General features: G+C 46.3%; 2 protein-coding genes across 3 annotated transcripts; one reads left to right on the top strand and one right to left on the bottom strand.

Moving 5' to 3' along the window:
• Positions 1–909: 909 nt before the first annotated feature.
• On the top strand, positions 910–7,635 carry LOC311031509 (uncharacterized protein). Of its 2 annotated transcripts, none has more exons than XM_084037830.1 (3): positions 910–1,088; positions 3,025–3,661; positions 4,646–7,635. In XM_084037830.1, the coding sequence occupies exons 2-3, from the start codon at positions 3,236–3,238 to the stop codon at positions 5,933–5,935; spliced, it is 1,716 nt and encodes a 571-aa protein (XP_083893956.1). In that variant the 5' UTR covers positions 910–1,088; positions 3,025–3,235; the 3' UTR covers positions 5,936–7,635. The 2 variants fall into 2 exon arrangements, with proteins under 2 accessions (XP_083893956.1, XP_083893957.1); XM_084037831.1 differs by lacking the exon at positions 910–1,088 and adding an exon at positions 1,121–1,774.
• A 3,106-nt stretch (positions 7,636–10,741) lies between these two features.
• On the bottom strand, positions 10,742–13,696 carry LOC311031543 (keratin, type I cytoskeletal 13-like). Its single transcript, XM_084037876.1, has 8 exons — positions 13,519–13,696; positions 13,220–13,488; positions 12,426–12,508; positions 11,653–11,809; positions 11,404–11,565; positions 11,189–11,314; positions 11,005–11,079; positions 10,742–10,911 (listed from the first exon to the last, which is right to left on the bottom strand). The coding sequence occupies exons 1-8, from the start codon at positions 13,682–13,684 to the stop codon at positions 10,762–10,764; spliced, it is 1,188 nt and encodes a 395-aa protein (XP_083894002.1). The 5' UTR covers positions 13,685–13,696; the 3' UTR covers positions 10,742–10,761.
• Between the last annotated feature and the right edge of the window lie 6,201 nt (positions 13,697–19,897).

The raw sequence follows: 19,897 nt of genomic DNA, 5'->3' as shown, positions 1-19,897 counted from the left end.
GTTCTGTCTTTTCTAGTTCTAGGTTCCAAAATCCGCGGATGTACAGGCCCCTTCATTTAAATTTAAAACACAGAATGTGAATCAGGTCTGAGGAACTGGTTTTGGTATTTAGGAGCGTAATAAACAGTAAGAGAACAGAGAAACCAACAAGAATCGTATATATCAAATAAAAATGTACAATAGGAGTATGTTAAATATATGTATGTTAACAACAAACACGAAGCATTCAACTAGAAAGTAATGTTATTTATTTGATTGCATTCTTGCAATAAGGTACATAATAGTTACTACTTTATGTACCTATCTATATATGTACCATAATAGCTAACTATTATGGTACATAATAGCTAACTATTATGTACCATAATAGGTATATAATAGTTAGTAAGTGAAATGTATATATAAACAGTTCACACTGACCAAAGTGCCATATGTAGTGCATTAATTACATTTGTATAATTAATAGTCTGTGTGTGTCAATAAATCTACCAATTAACACCTTTATAACTGTGAATATGACGTAATTGGGTTTCAAATGACCACGCTGATTGCTCTGGACTGACGTCAGTGACTCGCCACTTGACCGCGGTGACCCGGATCAGCGGGGCGCGTGCTGCTCGCTCATTTATTCATTCATCGTCATAGGCCGGCGCGCGTGGAGCAAAATAAATAAAAAAAAACACGCACAAAACACGAGCGCGAGGTGGTGATGCTGTAGCAATGTAGCGCGCGTACCCGCTCGTGCACTGCCAAGCCACGCGGAACACTATACCCACCTACTATACTACCGTTGCCGTAGTTACCTGCGCACGAGCGACCAGTGGGCAGGAAGGAAGGAAGGAAGGAAGGGAGGAAGGAAAGAAGGAAGGAAGGGAGGGAGGGAATAGCGCCGAAGGGGGGTAGAGACGCGAGAAAGGAAGGAAGGAAGGAGGGAGGAAAGGAAGGAGGGAGCGGAATTAGTCAGTGATCGAGGGGAGGAGAGGAGGCGAGGCGGCGGGTTGTTCTGCCGAGGTGGACGTGGCGGGTCCGGCGGAGTTAGCTACAAGTGACCGAGGCGGACAGCCTGCCATGAAGCGGACCGCCCGCAGGTAACGTACCGCTCACCCCGCCGTTCTTCACCGGCCGCTCGGCTCCGGTGTGCTGCTTCTCTCGAGCGACGCTCCGCTCGGGTTTCCGGCTTCTCTTAAGTGTCCGCGCCGCTCTGACAGATCCGCTCCGCCGCACGGATTTCACCATTTGACCCAGTTGTTTTTTTCCCTTTTGTGTCGGAGCTTGTCAGCCGCTTCCCCGCGGCGCTCGGACAGCCCCCCGGGGAGAAAAGCACCGGGCAGCGATGGAGGAGGAGGGGAGGCTCCCGGAGCTGCTCCCCCATCTCTGCCCGCCTCTCATCCCCGCTTCACTCTCACTTTCTTCCCCCGGTGCTAACAGCAGCTAGCTCCCCCGCTAGTTAGCTTAGCGCGCGGCTAGTGTGATAAACAAGATGGCCACTCGCTAGCGCGGCGAGCCAACTTAGCTCGACATGGCACCTTGCCCGTCTTTGTATGAACGCAGAGCGCGTTTCAGTGAACGTCCCCTCCTCTGGTCATGCGGAGTGTTCACCCCCGGAGGCGGCGACGCCGAGGCCGCGGGTTCCCGGTGATCCACCGGAGAGTGAGCCGTTAACGGGGGGAGACATCCTCCGAGGAGAAATCACCGCCAGATTCGTTCCCGCAGCTCGGTGCGGGGCTGCGTGGCGAGGTTAGAGGGCTACCTGCGTGTTTGGAGCGACAGACAGGTAAATCACGGCACCAGGTCCTGCCGCCGGTACCGGTCGCCGGTTCATCGACCCGTAGTTAGACGCTAACGGCTACGAGCTGATAGCAGCCTGCAAACTTTACCGTGTGTGTGTGAAGTATTCATATACTGCGCTACATGTAAGTACTGCGTTCAAAAACCTCACCGAGCTACAGTGTATATAAGTATCATCAGTTAAAGTAAAAGTATCAATGTTTTACTGTGGTGTGTGTGTGTATGTGTGTATATGTGTGTGTGAGTGAGACGTTTCTGGGTTAATGTTACTGCTGTAGGTGTTTTTAACTACTTCACAGTGATGTCACGACATTGTTATTGTGACATCATACAATAACATGCCTAAATATCTCCATGAAGATACTGACACAACACCGATCTAAAACATTGTAATGTTATAACATGGAACTTACAATTATTGAATTAGATGAACTACATATGTTAAATTCTAATAATAAATACAATCATTTACAATGTTATACAGTAATGTGATGTCTCTATACTTGAGTTTATGTGATTTCGTTGATAGTTCATATTTACAACCAGGTTTCACATCATACAGCAGTTTAATAATAAGACATTTCTGTAAAACAGCGCCCCTCCGGCCCACCAGTACCAGTTCAGGTGGAGAGTGGTACTGCAGCAGGGAGACAAACCCACTAAATGATAATGCATCCAGGTGAAGTTCTGTGAGAAGTTGATGAGGGAAAGCTGCTGAAAGCAGGAAGACCACACAATAAGTGTAGAAAGCTCTGGTTGAGGTGAAGTGGTGGTTCCAGAGAAACCCAGTAAAACAAGGCTCCAACACGTGGTCTCTGGTGGATCCATATGTGTTGGTGGATTACAGGAGACACAGATTCACAAAAGATACACTGGAGTCACACTTTATCAGAACATCTGGTCTGTGATTAGAGCCGCGTTGTTGTTTTCCTGGTTTTCTGAGTTCTGCTGATCCAGGACCAGCTCAGAGTACTTCATGTACTGTCACTGGGCTACATTCAGGATCCAGCAGCCAAAGTGAGCTGCAGTCATCAGCAGCTGTCTGCAGATGTCATGCAGAGCCCTGAAGCTCCACCGTTCCACGGAGCGGTCAGCGAGACATCAGAGTGAAGTAGAATAGACGTGTGTTTCTGCAGATGATTCCTTCAACAATGTGATAACTGATGAGTTTTACATCATCACCGACACCAGGCCAGAAAGTAAAAGTGTGTTTAATGCTGCTGCGTCTCTCTGCAGGCCGGTCCCAGTCAGCTGTGGGTGGTGACATCAGCAGCGAGCAGTTATTGGATTCCCGGCGGAGACGCCCTCAGGGACACACCCCCTACCTCCCAGCCCCTCCCACGTCGCTACAGCTAGAGTTCTACAGCGGTGGGAGGCAGGAAGCAGGACTTCAGAACGCCAGCGATACCTCAGGTGAGGTGAGGAGGTCTAGCTCCGCCCCCTCACCATGACGGACTTGGAGGCAGAGTGTTTGGGTCTCGGCCTGCCCCCCGAGTGCGGCTCCCCTTCCCCACCTCTGGACACCTCTCTGCAGGCGGACTGCAGCAGAGGGCACGGCTGCCCCACGCTCAGCTCGCTGGCGGCGGACATTGCTGAGCCGCTGGTGATGCTGCCGTGCGTGAAGAGCGAGCCGGAGGACGGAGACCTGGATCCCATCCGGACGGTGGACCTGTCGGAGATCCAGCCGCTGTCCACTGCCGAGCTGGGCCAGGACCAGATCAAGATGGAGATCAGCGGCCTCGACTACATCAAGTCGGAGCATCACGGTCACCACGGTGACCACAACCTGGACCACTTCCACCACGGCGACGTAACAGAGCTGGACTACAAGTCGCACTACGAGCCCAGCTCTGTGTTTGACTACATCTCCCAGGTATTTATGACGAGTCCCTTTTCTAGATCCACATCAGCATCTCTCAGATCTGAGTCAAACAGGAAATGTGTCACTTTTAAAGCCGCTCCAGGATGTTTGCTGACAAGCAGTCATCAATAGAAAAGGCTGATGCAGCGCTCACTCCACAGGAAATGCACCGGGGCTACATGACATCACTTCCTGTAGACTTTGAACACTTTGAACACCGAGAATCTGCTTTAACTGAATGTTCTCTGGTCGCTCAGATAAAAACAGCTGAACCTCACCTGCTTGCCTGCCTGCCTGCCTGTTTGTCTGTCTGTCTGCCTGTCTCTTTCTCTGCCTGCCTGTCTGCCTGTCTGACAAACAGAAGATCATATTAATGATGGTGCATGAATCTAGAGGAAACGAAGTCCGTACTTCTGATCTTTGTTGAAACGGCTGTGATGACGTTCTGTTTCCATGGCGACAGAGCGACGACCGTAAATCGCTAACACGTGGTCTCTGGTGGATCATGTGCTGGTGGATTACAGGAGACGCTCGGATAGATTCAGAAAACATGCTGAGTCACACTTTATCAGAACATCTGGTCTCTGATTAGAGCCGCCTTGTTGTTTTCCTGGTTTTCTGAATGGAGTTCTGCTGATCCAGGACCAGCTCAGAGTGGTTCCTGTCCTGCTTTCATCTTCTAACTTCATGTGTCGACTCCATGCTGCTAGTTGGCTCTGCTAGATAGATCCAGGGTTTGTACGGGTGCTGGAAGTCCTTGAAAACCCTTGAATTTCAGTGTGGTGTTTTCAAGGTTTGAAAAGTGCTTGAATTTGACTTTGGAAAAGGTGTAGGGACCCAGTAAATCCTGGACCAGGACCCAAACTGTTCAGACCTCACACACACCAGCTGAATCTTATTCATGTGGGTTCATAGTGTTTTTCACCAAAATTAGAAGCAACTAGCAGCGATTGAAGGAATCAGTGGTATATGGATATGTATCTGTGTGTGTTGCAGGTGACGGACACGCTGGAGTACATTAAGTCGGACCACCACGTGGACCTGCAGTGTTACTATGCCACCGAGCTGAGCTCCCTGAAGTGTGAGTACCCCGAGTCCAACACCATGTCCACCCACATGCAGCACAACGGCCTGGAGTCCATCCACATGGCGGAGCTCCGCACCGAGCTCAACAAGCTGCGGCCCGACGCCCTGCTGATGGACGGCATGGGCAAGCTGGACCCCGAGTTCGGAGGGGGGGCGCTGTACGAGCTTCAGCCAGCCGGCGCTGCAGGCAAGGCAGAGGGGCTGGCCGGCCCGGGGGGGGCCGGGAGTCTGACCAAAACCCAGAGCCTGGTGCTGAGGAAACCCCGTAACATGCAGGGGGAGAAACCCTTCTCCTGCACGCAGTGCGGCAAGAACTTCAGCACGCTGGGAAACCTGAAAACGCACCAGCGAATCCACACCGGCGAGCGACCCTACACCTGCTCGCAGTGCGGCAAGAGCTTCGGCCAGGCAGGGAACCTCAAACGCCACCAGCTGATCCACACGGGCCAGAAGCCCTACGTGTGCGCCCACTGTCCCAAAGGCTTCACCAAGGCCGACGACCTGCGCTCGCACCAGCGGCTGCATACCGGCGAGCGGCCCTTCATCTGCGTCACCTGCGGCAAGAGCTTCGGCCAATCCAAGGAGCTGAAGGCTCATCACCTGAGCCACACGGGCGAGAGGCCGTACTGCTGCCAGCACTGTGGCAAGAGCTTCACTAAGGAGTCCAGCTACCGCAACCACGTCCAGATCCACACCGGCGAGAAGCCCTTCACCTGCTCACAGTGCGGCAAGACTTTCAGCAACTCTGGCGTGTTAAAAACCCACGAGAAGATCCACTCTGGTGAGCGGCCGTTTGGCTGCACGCAGTGCGGCAAGAGCTTCGGCCGCCTCGGACACCTGAAGGCCCACCAGCAGATCCACACGGGGGAGCGGCCCTACGCCTGCCCCCACTGTGGCAAGACTTTCAGCCAGTCGGGTCACCTCAAAGCACACGAGCAGATCCACAAACGGGAGCGGGGCGACACGGCGGCGAGTGGCGGCGGCACGGAGAGTGGCGGCGACACGGTGAGCGGCGGCGACACAGCGAGCGGCGGCGACACGCCGAGCGGCTGCGACACGCCGAGCGGCGGCGCCACGCCGAGCGGCGGCGCCACGCCGAGCGGCGGCGCCACGCCGAGCGGCGGCGCCACGCCGAGTGGCGGCGCCACGCCGAGCTGCGGCGATAGCAGCAGCAGCAGTGTGGGTGGTGACAGCAGCTAAACGAACTCCAGACCCTTTAACCTCTCGGAAAAACAAAGTATTATTCCTCTTTTTTATAAATACTATATCTAAAGTTTTGTTCCTTTTCTTACATTTTCATACCTTTTGTGCTCTTTTGCATTATATTTGTGGGTTAGGGTGGACTCTGACTGATTTGCTCTTATGCAAGTGTCCGTGTGTGTGCTTGCGTGTGTGTATGTGTGTGTGTGTTCATGTAGTGTGTCTCTGGGTGTGATCATGAGGAGCTTGTAGATCATCTTTTGAACAGGTCTGAGCTCTAGTGAGGACCAGGTTCCAGTACTTACTGATACACAAGCACAAATACTTCAGTGGCCAAGTTTCAGAGCTTCATTTAGTTTTTTACTGAACCCAGACCAGCAGCTCCTGAACCAGGACCCTGTTTACTGATAACAATCAAGACTAGAACTCAGGTGTTGCCGAGAGTGATGTGGTTTCGTGTGTTAAGAACACGGAAATCACTAAAACAATGCAACTTTAAATCAGCCAACAAATGTCTCGTATCTGGATCAAATCCAGAGGAGAGTTCTGCCTCGTCGTCATGGTGACCCAGAGAGAGCTGGTGATCCGATCCAGGGAGATCCTGGATCCCTCAGATTTCTACTAAAGAACGAGTAACTTACTTATCACAGAGCCGTGGGAGGAGCTAATAAACAACTATTTTCTACATTAAAGTAGATTAAAACAACCTCAAAATCATGAGGAGAAAGATGTTATTCTCTGAGGAGTACATCTGTGGTTATATTATAAAATATTCTCTGAAATTCAAGCAGTAAATTAATGATAAAAACATACATTTTAAAATTTAAGTTAAGTTTACAAGTGAAACACTTGGACAATCTCTTAGATAAATCTATGTTAAAGAAAAATCATATTCTCTGAAATCAAAGTGGAAAATTAATTTGTGAATGTTCTCAAATGTAAAGGTTTATGTTAAAATGTCATCGTTTTACGTCAGAAATGACGTAGCCGACCTTCATCACACACGTACCCAACAAAAGTACGTTGATTACACATCGTTGTCTGAAGACGAGATGCTTTATGGGAACGTCTCCTCCTCATCAGACTATTAAAGAGACTCCTCCTCTTCCTCAGACTATTAAAGAGACTCCTCCTCTTCCTCAGACTATTAAAGAGACTGCTCTTCATCGGACTATTGAAGCTGATGTAACAAACAGGGTTCTGGTTCCGAGTCTCCGTACGAGTTGACAGCAGTACAAGTACATTAAGCTGAGTACTGTTGAGTACTTGTATGAGTTTCCCAGTGTTTGACTCACCGCTGTGGGAACTCGCAGGCCTACACTCTGTTACTGTGTTGTTGAAAACCTAATGATATCATTTTGATATTTTTTTATGATTGATCAGTGTTGATTGATCAGGACACACTGCAGTGATGATAATCTGACATTCCTTTTGTTTTTTTGTAGCAGAATTCAAATCATTCCAGTTTTAAACTCCGTTTTCAGCCTCGTTGGGCTCCAAGGACCAAACCCATCAGCACAAAGGAGTCCCAACAAAACCCCCGTCCCCCCCAGTCCAGATCGCTCACTGTGTACAAATCTTTATTGATTATGTCATTCCTAATAAAATTTAATAAAACTTTTTTTTAAACAGCAGCAAAAAATACAAATGTGATGCAGCAACTTTTACTGGAAAAAGACTTATTAAAGAAACTAATGACACGTCGGGCTCCGTTCTGGTTTCTTCATGTGTTTATTGGTTTGTGTCGAGCTGGGAGTTGAACCGACAACCTCTGTATCCGTTACGTCACATCTTATATTACAACACACTGGTCACAATGTTTTCACTTGTTTGAAATGGTTGAATGTGTTTTGTTCAGTCTATTTTCTCTCTAATGAAAAGGCATCACTTCTAAATAGTCTTAATTTTGTTCTTATGTTGTCTCGATATGTTAAACTTTTGTAAAAATCTTAAATTAAGGTTTGAAAAATTCACACCTAAAATTAAAGAAAAGTAAGCATTTCATGTATTTTTTGTTTTCAGATGCAACCATAGCTGTGTTTTAAGAATGCTAACATATGCCAAAACAAATTAAAATTCACCTCGGGACAAGCACAAATAATTCAATCAAATGCAAAAATAGGTATTTTAGTTAAAACATCTTACATTAGCTTTATAAGAACCAGTTGAAAACGTTGACTTTAATTTAATGTGCCTCTAAAATAACGAGGCTGTCCCTTTAAGAGACTCGCTGCCTCAGTGACGTGCCGCCGATGAACGGAGCTAACCTGCTAGCAACCAGCAGGTGACGCAGCATTCGTGAACGGAGCTAGCAGCGAGCGGGTAGCTGAGTGGAGGAGCCGAGCTAACGGATATTTGCGCCACAGTGATGGAACTCATGGTGAATAAAACCTGGTGGGTGATCCACGGAGTCCGTATCTAACGGAACCACAACGGTTTTTGCTTTGTGTTTAGTTATTTCATTGTAACTTTGTGAATGCTAACAACGCTAAGTGCCAACGACAAAAATGGTGGGGAAAAGCCACAAGTACGAACTGTTTAGCAGTTAGTATTTTTTAAGGACACGAGTGAGGACGCGTTGTTAACAAATACTGTAATATTGTCAGTGGAAGAAGTTGAGGTTCATTACGTAGAAGACCGCGGTGTGAGTTCGACGCCATTTTGGACCATGTTGTTGTCGCGGGACATTGAGACGGACACTTTAGTAAAACACGTTGGTTTATGTCGACGACATGATTTATTTCTTATACGCTTGTAGAACAGGTCGTTTTTCCTAAGGTAAGTATTTAGAAAGGATATTATTCTGGACCGTGTGTGCACGAGGAGACTCCATGCGAAGATGGTGGCCAAGCCCGCGAACGTTACCGTTCGTGGATCTGCTGCGCCATGTTGGACTGACGTCACCTCGCTGCCAGAGCGATGGGAGTGTGGAGATCACGCTGCCTCTCTTTTGAACGGATGTGGGAGACATCGGAACTGGACTATGAAGTTTATGGAGCTGATGCTGCCTTCACGTGGAATTGCGGTAAATACGAGTTGCAGAGTTGTTACGGGTGCTGGAAATCCTTGAAAACGCTTGAATTTGAGGTGAGCTCATCAGCCGCTATAGTGGTGGTGTTTTCAAGTTTTGAAAGTGCTTGAAATCTCTGTTCTATTTGATGACATCACAGAGAAAATATCTATATTTGAGGGACTGAAAACAGCATTTTCTGACATTTCTTTATGAAAAATGACTTTTGATGATGAACAGATGATGAAAATAGTTGGTGATTATATTTCTGTGGATCTGTTAGTGGAATTAGTTTTCCTTTCATTTGTGGTCCTTCTGTAAAAAGCTGTCTCCAAACATGTTGGTTGTTTAGAGGACAATAACATCTCATTTAATGTGATGAACAAGTGACATAATAAGTAGACTGAATACTGAGGATTGGATTGATACAAATATGTAGTTTACCATAGCTGGAAGGTGCTGGAAAAGCATGGAAATGCACCTTGAAATGCTTGAAAAGTGCTTGAATTTGGACTTTTGAAAAGGTGTAGGAACCCTGATTCCAACATGGCGGAGAAGAGGACGATTCAGTCATGGTGGTGTGTAATTCTGTATTTTTAACAGTGCAACAAGGATTAGCAGCTGCTTGTGTGCATCATTTTAATTTGTGTCTAAAGACTAACGATGCAGAGATTGTGGCAGCGATCGCTGGGATTTAGGGGACTGCAGACACTGTTCTGGTCACCAGGGTCTGGTGGATCTTGGAGATCTTCTTTCTGATGTGCCGTCCCGGTAACGATCAGAGTTTAGATTGGTTCAGGAGCTGCACATCTATCCTGATCGTGTCCAGGAGGTGGACTTCAGGATGTCGGTGGTCCAGTTTGCAGCACTACTGGGACGCACATCAGAAAGAAGACCACCGATCTCCAGTTCTTTTTTTCCCCCTCTCTCTCTCTCTCTCTCTCTCTCTCTCTCTAAGTGAGACGATCACAAAATCACTGCTGGAGGTTTAGTTTTGTTTCATGCATTTTCGCAACGGATATGTATTAAAAAAACGCATCAGACTCGGTGTGCGAAGGCCTCAACACGCCACAGTCTGCAGAGACGTGTTGGTTTTATAGAGGTAGAGGGTAGGCGCTATATATGTCTATAACACAATATGTAGACTTTAAATACTTTACAACACAACACAACTGAAAACCCAAATACAACCGTTTGGGGGTTTAGTTACGCTTTAACATATTTGGGCCTGTGTGTTTGGAGATTAATGCTAACATGCTATGCTAGAACACGCTGGCACAATACATTTGTTAAATGCTAACAGTAAAAAAAATTAACCTTCAAGTTTATGAGTCTGCAGAAACATTCCAACACATTTAGTTGAGTTTTATAGTTGAGTTTTATTCCGTGAAGCAGACGGAAGCCAAACAACCCCCCCACCCCCACCACCCCAGGTTAGACAGATGTGCGATTGGTCTCAGATGGTCTCCTCGATGACCTTGGTGATGAGTGTGGTGGTAGAGGACGAAGATCTGAGAGGGGGAGAGAGAGACAGAATTAAAAGTTAAAATATATTCCTCAAGTACTAAAGTAGAGTAAACTAATGTAATCAAGTTACTAAACTACTAAGTTCATGTCAACACAAAGTGGGGCATTAATATTCAAGATCTTTGTGTTTTCATGGAGAATTTCCCAACACTGGATTACATAAGAAGCCTGTAGTTGGTTGTAGACAGTGGATTGGGACAAAATTATCTATTTGAATTTCTATATGTTTGATTTTAGTTTTAGTTTTTTGGTTTCGTCGTCCAGGTGAGGCTGGATCGCTGATCTCCTCTTACCTGCTGCCCTCCCCGTCCATCAGCCTCCTGTACTCGGCGATCTCCATCTCCAGTCTGGTCTTGATGTCCAGCAGCATCTGGTACTCCTGTCCCTGTCTCTCCAGGTCAGCCCTCAGCTGGACCAGCTGCTCCTCCATACAGCTCACCTGAACAGGTGCACAAAGAGAGACGTTGCGTAAGGGGCCGAGGCTGAAACGTAGCAAACGGATTTCAAAATCAGCTCAGTCTGATCTGCTCACCTGCATCTGGTATCCATTCATCTGTGCGGCGTAGCGTCCCTGGATCTCGGCCAGTTGGGCTTCAAGAGACGCTTTCTACAGGGAGATGGACAGGTTAGTGGACAGAGGACAGCTGGGAGTCTGTATGAGGACAGCTGGGAGTCCCATATAACAACTGCAGCATCAGTAATGACGCTGTACTCACCATGCTGAGCTGTGATTGGAGCTCGATCTCCAGACCCTGAAGTTGAGTCTTCACATCCTTCACCTGCAACGTTGTTGATTTCATCGTCACCTCTACGGTCGCCACCTCCTTGTTGAGCGACTCCATCTGAGAGGAGCAGAGCAGGAAGACGTCCTCAAAATGCATCAAATAAAACACGAGTTGATGTCTATGTACAACAGAGTCTTCCTGCCCACCTTGCCCTGGAACCAGTTCTCCAGCTCTCTGTTGGTCTTGGCGGCGATGGCCTCGTAGTGTTCTCTCGTCTCCTCCAGGACCTTGGTCAGGTCAGCCTGAGGAGCGGCATCCACCTCCACGTTCACCTGGCCGCTCATCTGAGTTCGCATGGCCATCAGGTCCTGCAGGAGGATGGAGGAAGTCAGCCTTCACACAGCAGAGAGCTCTCGTTTGAAATGAACTCTGATAACATAACTAAATCCTGGTACCTCCTCGTGGTTTATCTTCATGGTCGCCAGCTCCTCGTTCAGACTCTCGATCTGCATGCTCAGGTCCGTCTTGGCGACGCCCAGCTCTCCCAGCAGCATCTTGAGCCCGGCGATGTCGGCCTCCACCGACTGACGCATCGACAGCTCGTTCTCAAACCTGCACAAATGATTAAAGAAGTCCAGCATGATCCTCTATAAACCTTTACAGGCCCTCTGTAGCTCTCTAAATGACCACTTGCACACAAATTATTATGTTACAGTTGCACACACATAACTTAACAACAATGTTATAACAGAATTTTATGTGAAAGTTTAGTATAAAAGTAAAACAATGAGGAAGAGAGAGAAAAACATAGTTAAAACTTAGTCTAAAGAGTTGGTTGAACTCAGTTAAGTTTTGTGTATGAATATTAGAATTATATAATTTAATTATTAGAACTGTTTATCTGTGTATTCAGAAAACTGTGAACTTTAACCCCCGATTGCATACTTTAAATGTTTCACCTGTATGCTGTAATTTTCCTGTAGGTTTGGTGACAGTGAATCTGCTGCATTCTCTCCAGCAGCCAGCAGGGGGAGCGATGCTGCTTGCCATAATGATCATAGTGTGCTGCAGTTTATTAATCCTCACCACAGATGAAAAAGGAGTCAAAATTATGATTTTTCTCCTTGCATTGTTGTTGTGTGATTGTAGGTAATTGTGTGTTTTTTTTAATCTCCCAGATGTTGTCGTGGTAAAGAAGACAAAGGAAGGAAAAGGAAGCGTTACTGACTTGACCCTGAAGTCGTCCTGAGCCAGTTTGGCGTTGTCGATGCTCAGCACGACCATACCTTTGACCTTGATGGCGTCCTGGATCTGAAAACAAACATTCTGTCAGTGCTGCTTCTGCTGCATGATGACTGACACGCCCACCAGCTTTATCATCCCACAGGGGAAGGAAATTAAGAATTACAGATTATCAAACCGAACATATTAAAGTAAAATACGAAAAATGATAATAAACAAAGACTTAAAAAAACAGCAAGCTATCTACAACAAATCTGATAAAATAACCCAATGTTGGAATATTAGAAACTGTAAAGTAATCTGTCATGTAGACAAACATCCAAGTGCAGCAGTGAGTGTGAGGCGTGGCGGCTTCACCTGGACCACTTCCAGGTTCTGGTCTACCTGTTTTTATACAGAGCCCTGATTCACTTCTCATCACCTCTGGTTACACAAGCTCATCCTTCCAATCATTGTATCCTCTAATTTGTGTGTTCATCACTTTATTTTATAACATGAGGAATTTATTGAAATCCAGATGTGTGTAATATATATGGTGTTCTTTTTTTAATTTACAGAAGTTGAGACTGATAAGATCACAAGTTTATTTTCTTGTCATCTTGAGAACCATATTTTGTTTTCCCCACAGTAGATAAGACGCAACAACAAAGGGATTTTGTCTTCTAAAGGTTAACTGTGTTCTCTATATTTTTTCTTTAGTGGTGAGAGTTTAAAAAGGTGTAACCATGTGGATACAAGATGACCACAAACACCGTTTCCCATGCTGTCGTTCTTCCTCACCTGGCCCTGCAACTCTGCGATGGTGACGTAGTAGGGGCTGTAGTCCCTGGTGCTGGGCCCGACCCTGCTCTCCACAAACTCTCTGATCTTCAGCTCCAGCTCGGCGTTGGCCTTCTCCAGCGCCGCCACCTTGTCCAGGTAGGTGGCCAGGCGGTCGTTCAGGTTCTGCATTGCAAACTTCTCGTTGCCGATGGTGCTGTCGCCTGCCCCGCCCCCGAAGCCTGCACCACCACCGAAGCCTGCACCACCACCGAAGCCTGCACCACCACCTGCTCCACCACCGAAGCCTGCACCACTACCTGCTCCACCACCGAAGCTGTAGCCAGCACCGAAGCCGCTGCCGCCCCCACCACCGGCTGCGAAGCTCCTGTTGGCCTGGGAGATCCTCACTCCACCACCTCCTGCTCCTCCTGCCATGCTGTAGGCGGACATGCGGAGGGATCCTCCGCCGAGGCCGCCCATCATGGATCTGCGTGAGTAAGTGGTCATGATGATGGAGAGTTTAGAGAGGAGGTGTGTTGTCTTCTCCGGTGGAGGGAGTGATGGAGAGACTGATGAGTTTGCTTCTTTTAAAGCTGCTCAGGTGGGCTGAGCTGCAGGTGAGGAGGGGGTGGGGCTGATGGTCCACACCCCTCAGAGCTGGAATGTAACCCAGAACATGAAGTACTGCCCTTGTCTGTGAGTTTGATTTACTTTTTACCTTTAAGTTTAAAAAAAATGTTTTTCTGCTTGAGGGAAATACTGAACCTCTCATTGTTTCCTCAGGAGGTTCTTCATGTATTATGTTCTCAGTTTCTGTGTTTTCACACATCATAGAAACATGACAGAACTGGTTCCGTCATGTTTTTACTGCAACTGTTACAGCCGTCTGTTTTAGAGTCATCCAAACCTCCAAGGCAACTTTCCATACCATTCCAAACAATCAATACAACCAAGACCAGCGAGCCCCAAGACTTGTGCATTCAAGATAGTAACAGTGTAGAAATAATCTATAACAAGTAAAAACCCTCCAAAATACAGTATATACATAAGGTACCAAAAGTCAAAGTACTCATAATGCTGAATACTATTTCTGATGTTGTTGTATTCCAATGATCGATGCATTAATGTGTTCTATTTTATATTAATAATCAGAATAAACTAAAGCTGTGGCGTATAAATCAAGTAAACTAACTTAAGCACTTTCCTCTCCACCACTGTTGCTACTTTAACCTGAGAGTACAAGTCCTGAGGCCCCCCCCACCCCCCACCCCCCCTCGATAAAACACTCTTTCTCCTTGAACAGCACATCCTGTTCCTGCTGGCGCTGCAGATTTCCCTCCCCACACAAAGCGGCAGCGGCGTGGACCCACAAGCCTCCTGGCACAGAGCCCTCAACTCGCCTCGCAGCATCCCTCCTCACCTACCCACCTCAGGTGAGCGCTGTGGGAAAACGCCCTGGGCTGAGATTTTGTTGTTGTGTTGTCATGCCAACGTTTGCTGCGCTGCATGATTGAAGTCTTGGTCATGTTGGTGTTAACTGTGTGATCCTCAGGCTTTGTGTGTGGCAGGTGTAGTTGTGTCATAAATACCATCTCTAAATGGTATTATACATGTAGAGATGGGCAGCCAAGTACTCGGGTAAATATACCACATTCTAAAGATACTCCCTCACAAGTAAAACCCTGAAAGTATTTTCAGTACTTATGCTGCAGATGGCTCCTAAAAAGGAGCATCAATGTGGAGCCAATTTGAGATACTTCCCAGAACGTTGGAGAAACCTGAGAAACCAACGTCAGGACGACCACGTTATATAGGAACCTTTCTAGAACGTTCTACAAACTAAAACTCTAAAATTAAATACAAATTTTTTTTTATTTCATGCAGGAATACATGTCTGCGAAACGTTCACGTAACCACCCCAGAACATTCTGCGAATACTCCGTTTGAACATCCAGAGAATGTTTACAGGGACGTTAAAAAAGCTCTTTCTTGCCTCACTCCGATGCCTTTAGCCTCGTTCTGACATCTGTAAAGACAATAAACTCTTTGTTCCCCGTTGAGTTATGAGGACTGTGATCTCATGCACTCTGGCTCTACATAAACAGTTAATCTGCTGAGCTGGCAGTGGAGAGTTCTGATGTGAGGAATGAGAAGCTGTGGATTTGATTGATGAGAAGTGATCTGCTGTCACATGTTCGGCGTCAGGCCTGCAGCCAGTGGCCTACTTCTCCCTGAACGGTGGGATGACTGGCGGGCGCCTATGTCTCTGCATGCATGTGTGCAGGTGAAGGGCTGCAGGCTGCAGACTAACTTTTTACATTGGTCGCACTGGTGCACCTAACTTTTTCCTTTAGGTGCACCAGCACAAAATGTAGGTGCACCCAAATTTTTTCGCTGCGCCTTTTGGCACCGCAATAATACACCTAATATACATTTTCTTTATAGTTTCCATATACACTGTTAATTTCTCAACACATTCGGTCAATGACTATAAACAGGAATAAAGATGAGGAGAAAAAAAGAAAAGATAAATGTTGAATGCTGAAGACAGAGCCCAACTTTGCACACTTCTGCTCTTCCCCCCTCCGAAAGCCACGTCATTACTGTAATGTCATGTATATCAATGAAAAGCGCTGACTCTCTGCTGTCAGGAGCCATTGGAATTGGAGCGCATGAATGGTTGAGGAGTTACGGTAACGTCCACTTCTGTCGCCGGCGACAGGATCGTATTTAAAGGTATAAGGCTTCTACACTGCCACAGTTCTGTTTCCCACAAACATTAATCGAAGAAGAAACCGGGGTCTGAGCCAATCGGAGACGAAGGCCCGCTCCTACTCGGCCTCTGATTGGCTCAGACCGTGGTTTTCTTTGTCGCTGTATGCTTTGGGGGAAAAGCCTTTTGTCACACGCATAAACAGACCTGCTTAATGTTGGATCACCCAAGGAAAATTTTTGATTGCACCTCACTGATTTTTGGTCGCATTTGCAGCCAAAATGGTCGCACTCTGGAGCCCTGAGGTATGCAAGTACTTATAGCTGACATAGGTCCCCTCATACCTGCAGGTCATGCCCTCCATGTTTTGCAGATTCAAACCCACGACTCGCATTGCATTTAAATTTTAAGAGTCGCTTCGAGCTTCAGTTCGAGGCTCGCTCTGCAGGACCGACGCCGTACGATGTCTGTATCCTGTTCAACCTGATTGTACTAAAGCAGCATATTATGTTTAGTCTGACAAAAACTGAATTTACCCACTGGAAGGCTGCACCGACTGGCATTAAGAAATATTTAGGAAGATATTGTTGACAGTTGACAGTGATATATCGTTGTTTGGCTTTCTTCTGACAAATACACTTAGTGGAAATCGCTGTAAATGGCCCGATGCTTTTAAGATGTCTGACATGCAGCTTCACGTCCAGTCAGTTAGCCGTTGAGTTGCAGTCTCTGATTGACATCCACTGGGGCCATTTGGAGTTCAGTGTCTTGTTCAAGGGCACTTGGATGCACTAGATTCTGGTTGAATTAGTCATCTCACTTTGCAGCTTGTTTTTGTAGCGCTGGTGACTTCCTCCAAGCTGAGAACACACCTCGGCTCTGAATGAAGCTTAAGCTCTATAAACCGTCTGCCAATCAATCCACCGGTGAGCTTTAACTTGTCACTTTCATTCGAAGAAGGAACATAAACCAACAAGCCCAAATGTTCTCAGCGTTTTAAAGGTTACGGGGGAGCTTCCTCTCCTGGAGCTTTTTTGAAGCATCCCGCAGTTTTTAAGAGCCAGTTCAACGCCCTGACGGTGAGGACGTCTTTGCAAACTAGGGGTGTGAATCTTGGGCTTCACTTCGATTCTATTAACGATACAGTAGTTGGCGATTCGATTCAAGGACGATTATTTTTCTTTTGTAATGATTCGATTCGATTCTGTAAACCACGATTCGATTTAGTAACTTGTAACCAAAATTCTATATCCATTAAATAAACATGCAATAATGTGAGTGAGACTATCTGTATTCTTCTGAAAGGTGAAAAATAACATATTTATTCTATAAAAATGTAGTCCTGCATAATATTTTATGCTGAATACAAAAATGTAATTAAACATTGCTCAGTTATTTGAATATATCGATTATTGGTGAAGCCAAAACGATTCATTCTATTTATTTATTTTAGCAGATCGATTTAGTTGAATCGGTAGGACTGACAATCGATTCATCGATTTAAAAAAATACATATATATATATATATATATATTTTTTTTTTTTTTTATTCCAAATAATAATAATATAAGGAAAGAAAACAATCAAAAACAAAACATCAAAAACAAAACACAAATAGACAAGACAAATAGCACACTTCCAGTCCCTTCAAACCCCCCCCCCCCCCCCTTTAAATGGCATCAGGCACTATAACAGGGCGTACCCACCAAACGCGATGAAACTTCATCGCGCGACAAGATTACATGTAAAGTCAATGCAAAGACGCGATTAGACGCTTCATCGCGCCGGGCGACGCGATGGACGCGATAGCGCGGCGCGATGGACGCGAAAAATCGCTTCATCGCGCCATCGCTTCATCGCGCCATCGCTCGAGTTGAAATAATTGAACTTTTGCGGCGAATTCGCGTGAAGACGCGCCGCGACAGCCTATCAGCGTTGAGATCGTCACCGACGTGCTGACGTACGGACGTCCTGGTGTTCCCACCGGAGACAGATGGAAAGGCGCTCCGCAGCTGGAATGGAGCGCCGATAGTTGGTATCCAGGCGGGAGATCCTGGCACCAACCCTGGTTAGCAGGTCTTCAAACTGGGCAACAGTCAGCCTGAAGTACCGCTGGAACCGGCCGTCGTCCAGGCGCAGCTCCTGCAGGAGACGGTGGAACTCGCCGAGCTCACGCCGCCTCCGTAGGGTAGCATGCACCCAGAACCGACGTCGGCGCCTAGCCCGCAGACGAAGCTGGGAACTTCTCCAGAGTAGATGCAGTGCAGCGATGGTGGTTATCTCAGCCATGATCGACGAGAGAATGAAATGGCGGAAGAAATGTTGTTGTTTGGGCGGGCTCGTCGCGCGACGCGATGACGCGATGCCGCGATGAGGCGTTTTTTGGCATATTGGACCGGCGTCAAAACTGGAGCGTCTAGCGCGACGCGATTTCATTTGTCGCGCGATTAAATCGCGTTCATCGCGTTTGGTGGGTACGCAACGTAACAACAAACTTCATAAGCAAATAAATAAAAATTATCGAGAGGTCAAAAATGTGTACATCACAACGACATCAAATAATTCTCCATTGGAGCCCAAATTTCAACATAACCCACGTCATTATTTTCTAAACCAAAAGCTACTTTCCTTCAAATTCACTACCTCCATCGCCTCGGTGATCCACTCCCTCTCCGATGGAGTTTTGGAACATATCCAATAATTCATGATCACCTTTTTTGTGATCATGCATAAAGAGAGGAACACTTTCTTATCCTTTTGATGGAACCTTATTAATATTATGTAGATCTCCTAAAATAGATGATTCTGGTGTTAGTGGAATAGTTATGTTAATATGGTTCATAGCGTGTTTTGTTATACCAAACCAAATTTATTTTATTTTATGGCAATCCCAGAGTAAATGAAACAAAGTTCCATCAGTATTGCCACATTTTAGACATTTACTGTCTTCTTGTATAAACATTTTAAATCATTTTGAAGGTGTGTAGTATAATCTGTTGAGTATTTTGAATTGTCTTAATTTATTTTTTATACATCGAAAAGGTTGTCTCGCATTTTTCCATATACCGTTCCAAGACCGCTCTTCCTCTTGTTTATGCAGATCTCTGGCCCATTTTTTTGCACAGTCATCAAATTGATCGCCAGTGCTATGATTCAGAGTTGAATACCATAATTTAACTGCATTTTTATTTGGCAGGTTATGACTGTAAATAATTTTTTCAAATGTTTGTACGCAAGTTCTCATCTTATCTATCGACACACATTTTTCAATTGAGTGTCGTAAGGTAATATAGTTCAAGTACTCACTCTTTGGAATATTATAATCAGTGATTAACTCATCAAAGTGTTTAAAACTATTGCTATTATTATTAGAGAATACTCGATTCATCTATTCATCGAATGAATCGTTACACCTCTATTGCAAACCGAAGACAAGGGCATGGGTTGGGGAATTAATGAAAGTCAATGTACGTCTTGGGGAGTGTCCTCCAGGCTTCTGTAGATATTCATCCTTTCATTTCAGTGCTCATCCACTTTTAAAAATAAATCCTGTTTTAAAAGTAAGAATAATCGCTATTTACATATAAAATGTAGCCGTTTAGCCGTCCTCTCTGTCCGTCTGTCTCTGGTCCCCTTCGTTGTTGTTTTACATCCCTCCACTAGGTGTCCTCACACTCTCTCCTTTCAGCATCACTCACTGAGCGACGCACCTGATCCCACCTCCCTCATTAGACCTGCAGCCACCTGACCCGTCTCATTGTCCCCACCTGTCTGCCTGTTCCCACCGGTCTGTCTGTCTGTCTGTCTGTCTGCCTGCATCTCGTTTCCTCATCAGCCTCCCAGATCCATTAATTTGCTGACAGACCATCATTGTCACTGTGCTGCTTTCTTGCAGGATGCTGCAGGAACCTTTGAGCTTCTCTTTACTTGAGTCTGGACCTGGACCTGGACCTGGACCTCGATCTGTCCCTGCCTGTAAGCTT

Source organism: Eutrigla gurnardus (genome assembly GCF_963514095.1).
Source record: "Eutrigla gurnardus genome assembly, chromosome: 20".
Lineage (NCBI taxonomy): Eukaryota > Metazoa > Chordata > Actinopteri > Perciformes > Triglidae > Eutrigla > Eutrigla gurnardus.
Note: the sequence above shows the minus strand (reverse complement) of the source record. Positions and strands in the feature narration are given on the sequence as shown.

Bases quoted from the DNA above. Each gene is read 5' to 3' on its own strand.
- LOC311031543 (XM_084037876.1), bottom strand. From the start codon at position 13,684: ATGATGGGCGGCCTCGGCGGAGGATCCCTCCGCATGTCCGCCTACAGC. The intron at 11,566-11,652 runs GTACCAGGATTT...ATCCTCCTGCAG, and splicing joins TGAAGATAAACCACGAGGAG to GACCTGATGGCCATGCGAAC. The intron at 10,912-11,004 runs GTGAGCAGATCA...GCACCTGTTCAG, and splicing joins TGAATGGATACCAGATGCAG to GTGAGCTGTATGGAGGAGCA.
- LOC311031509 (XM_084037830.1), top strand. From the start codon at position 3,236: ATGACGGACTTGGAGGCAGAGTGTTTGGGTCTCGGCCTGCCCCCCGAG. The intron at 3,662-4,645 runs GTATTTATGACG...TGTGTGTTGCAG, and splicing joins TGTTTGACTACATCTCCCAG to GTGACGGACACGCTGGAGTA.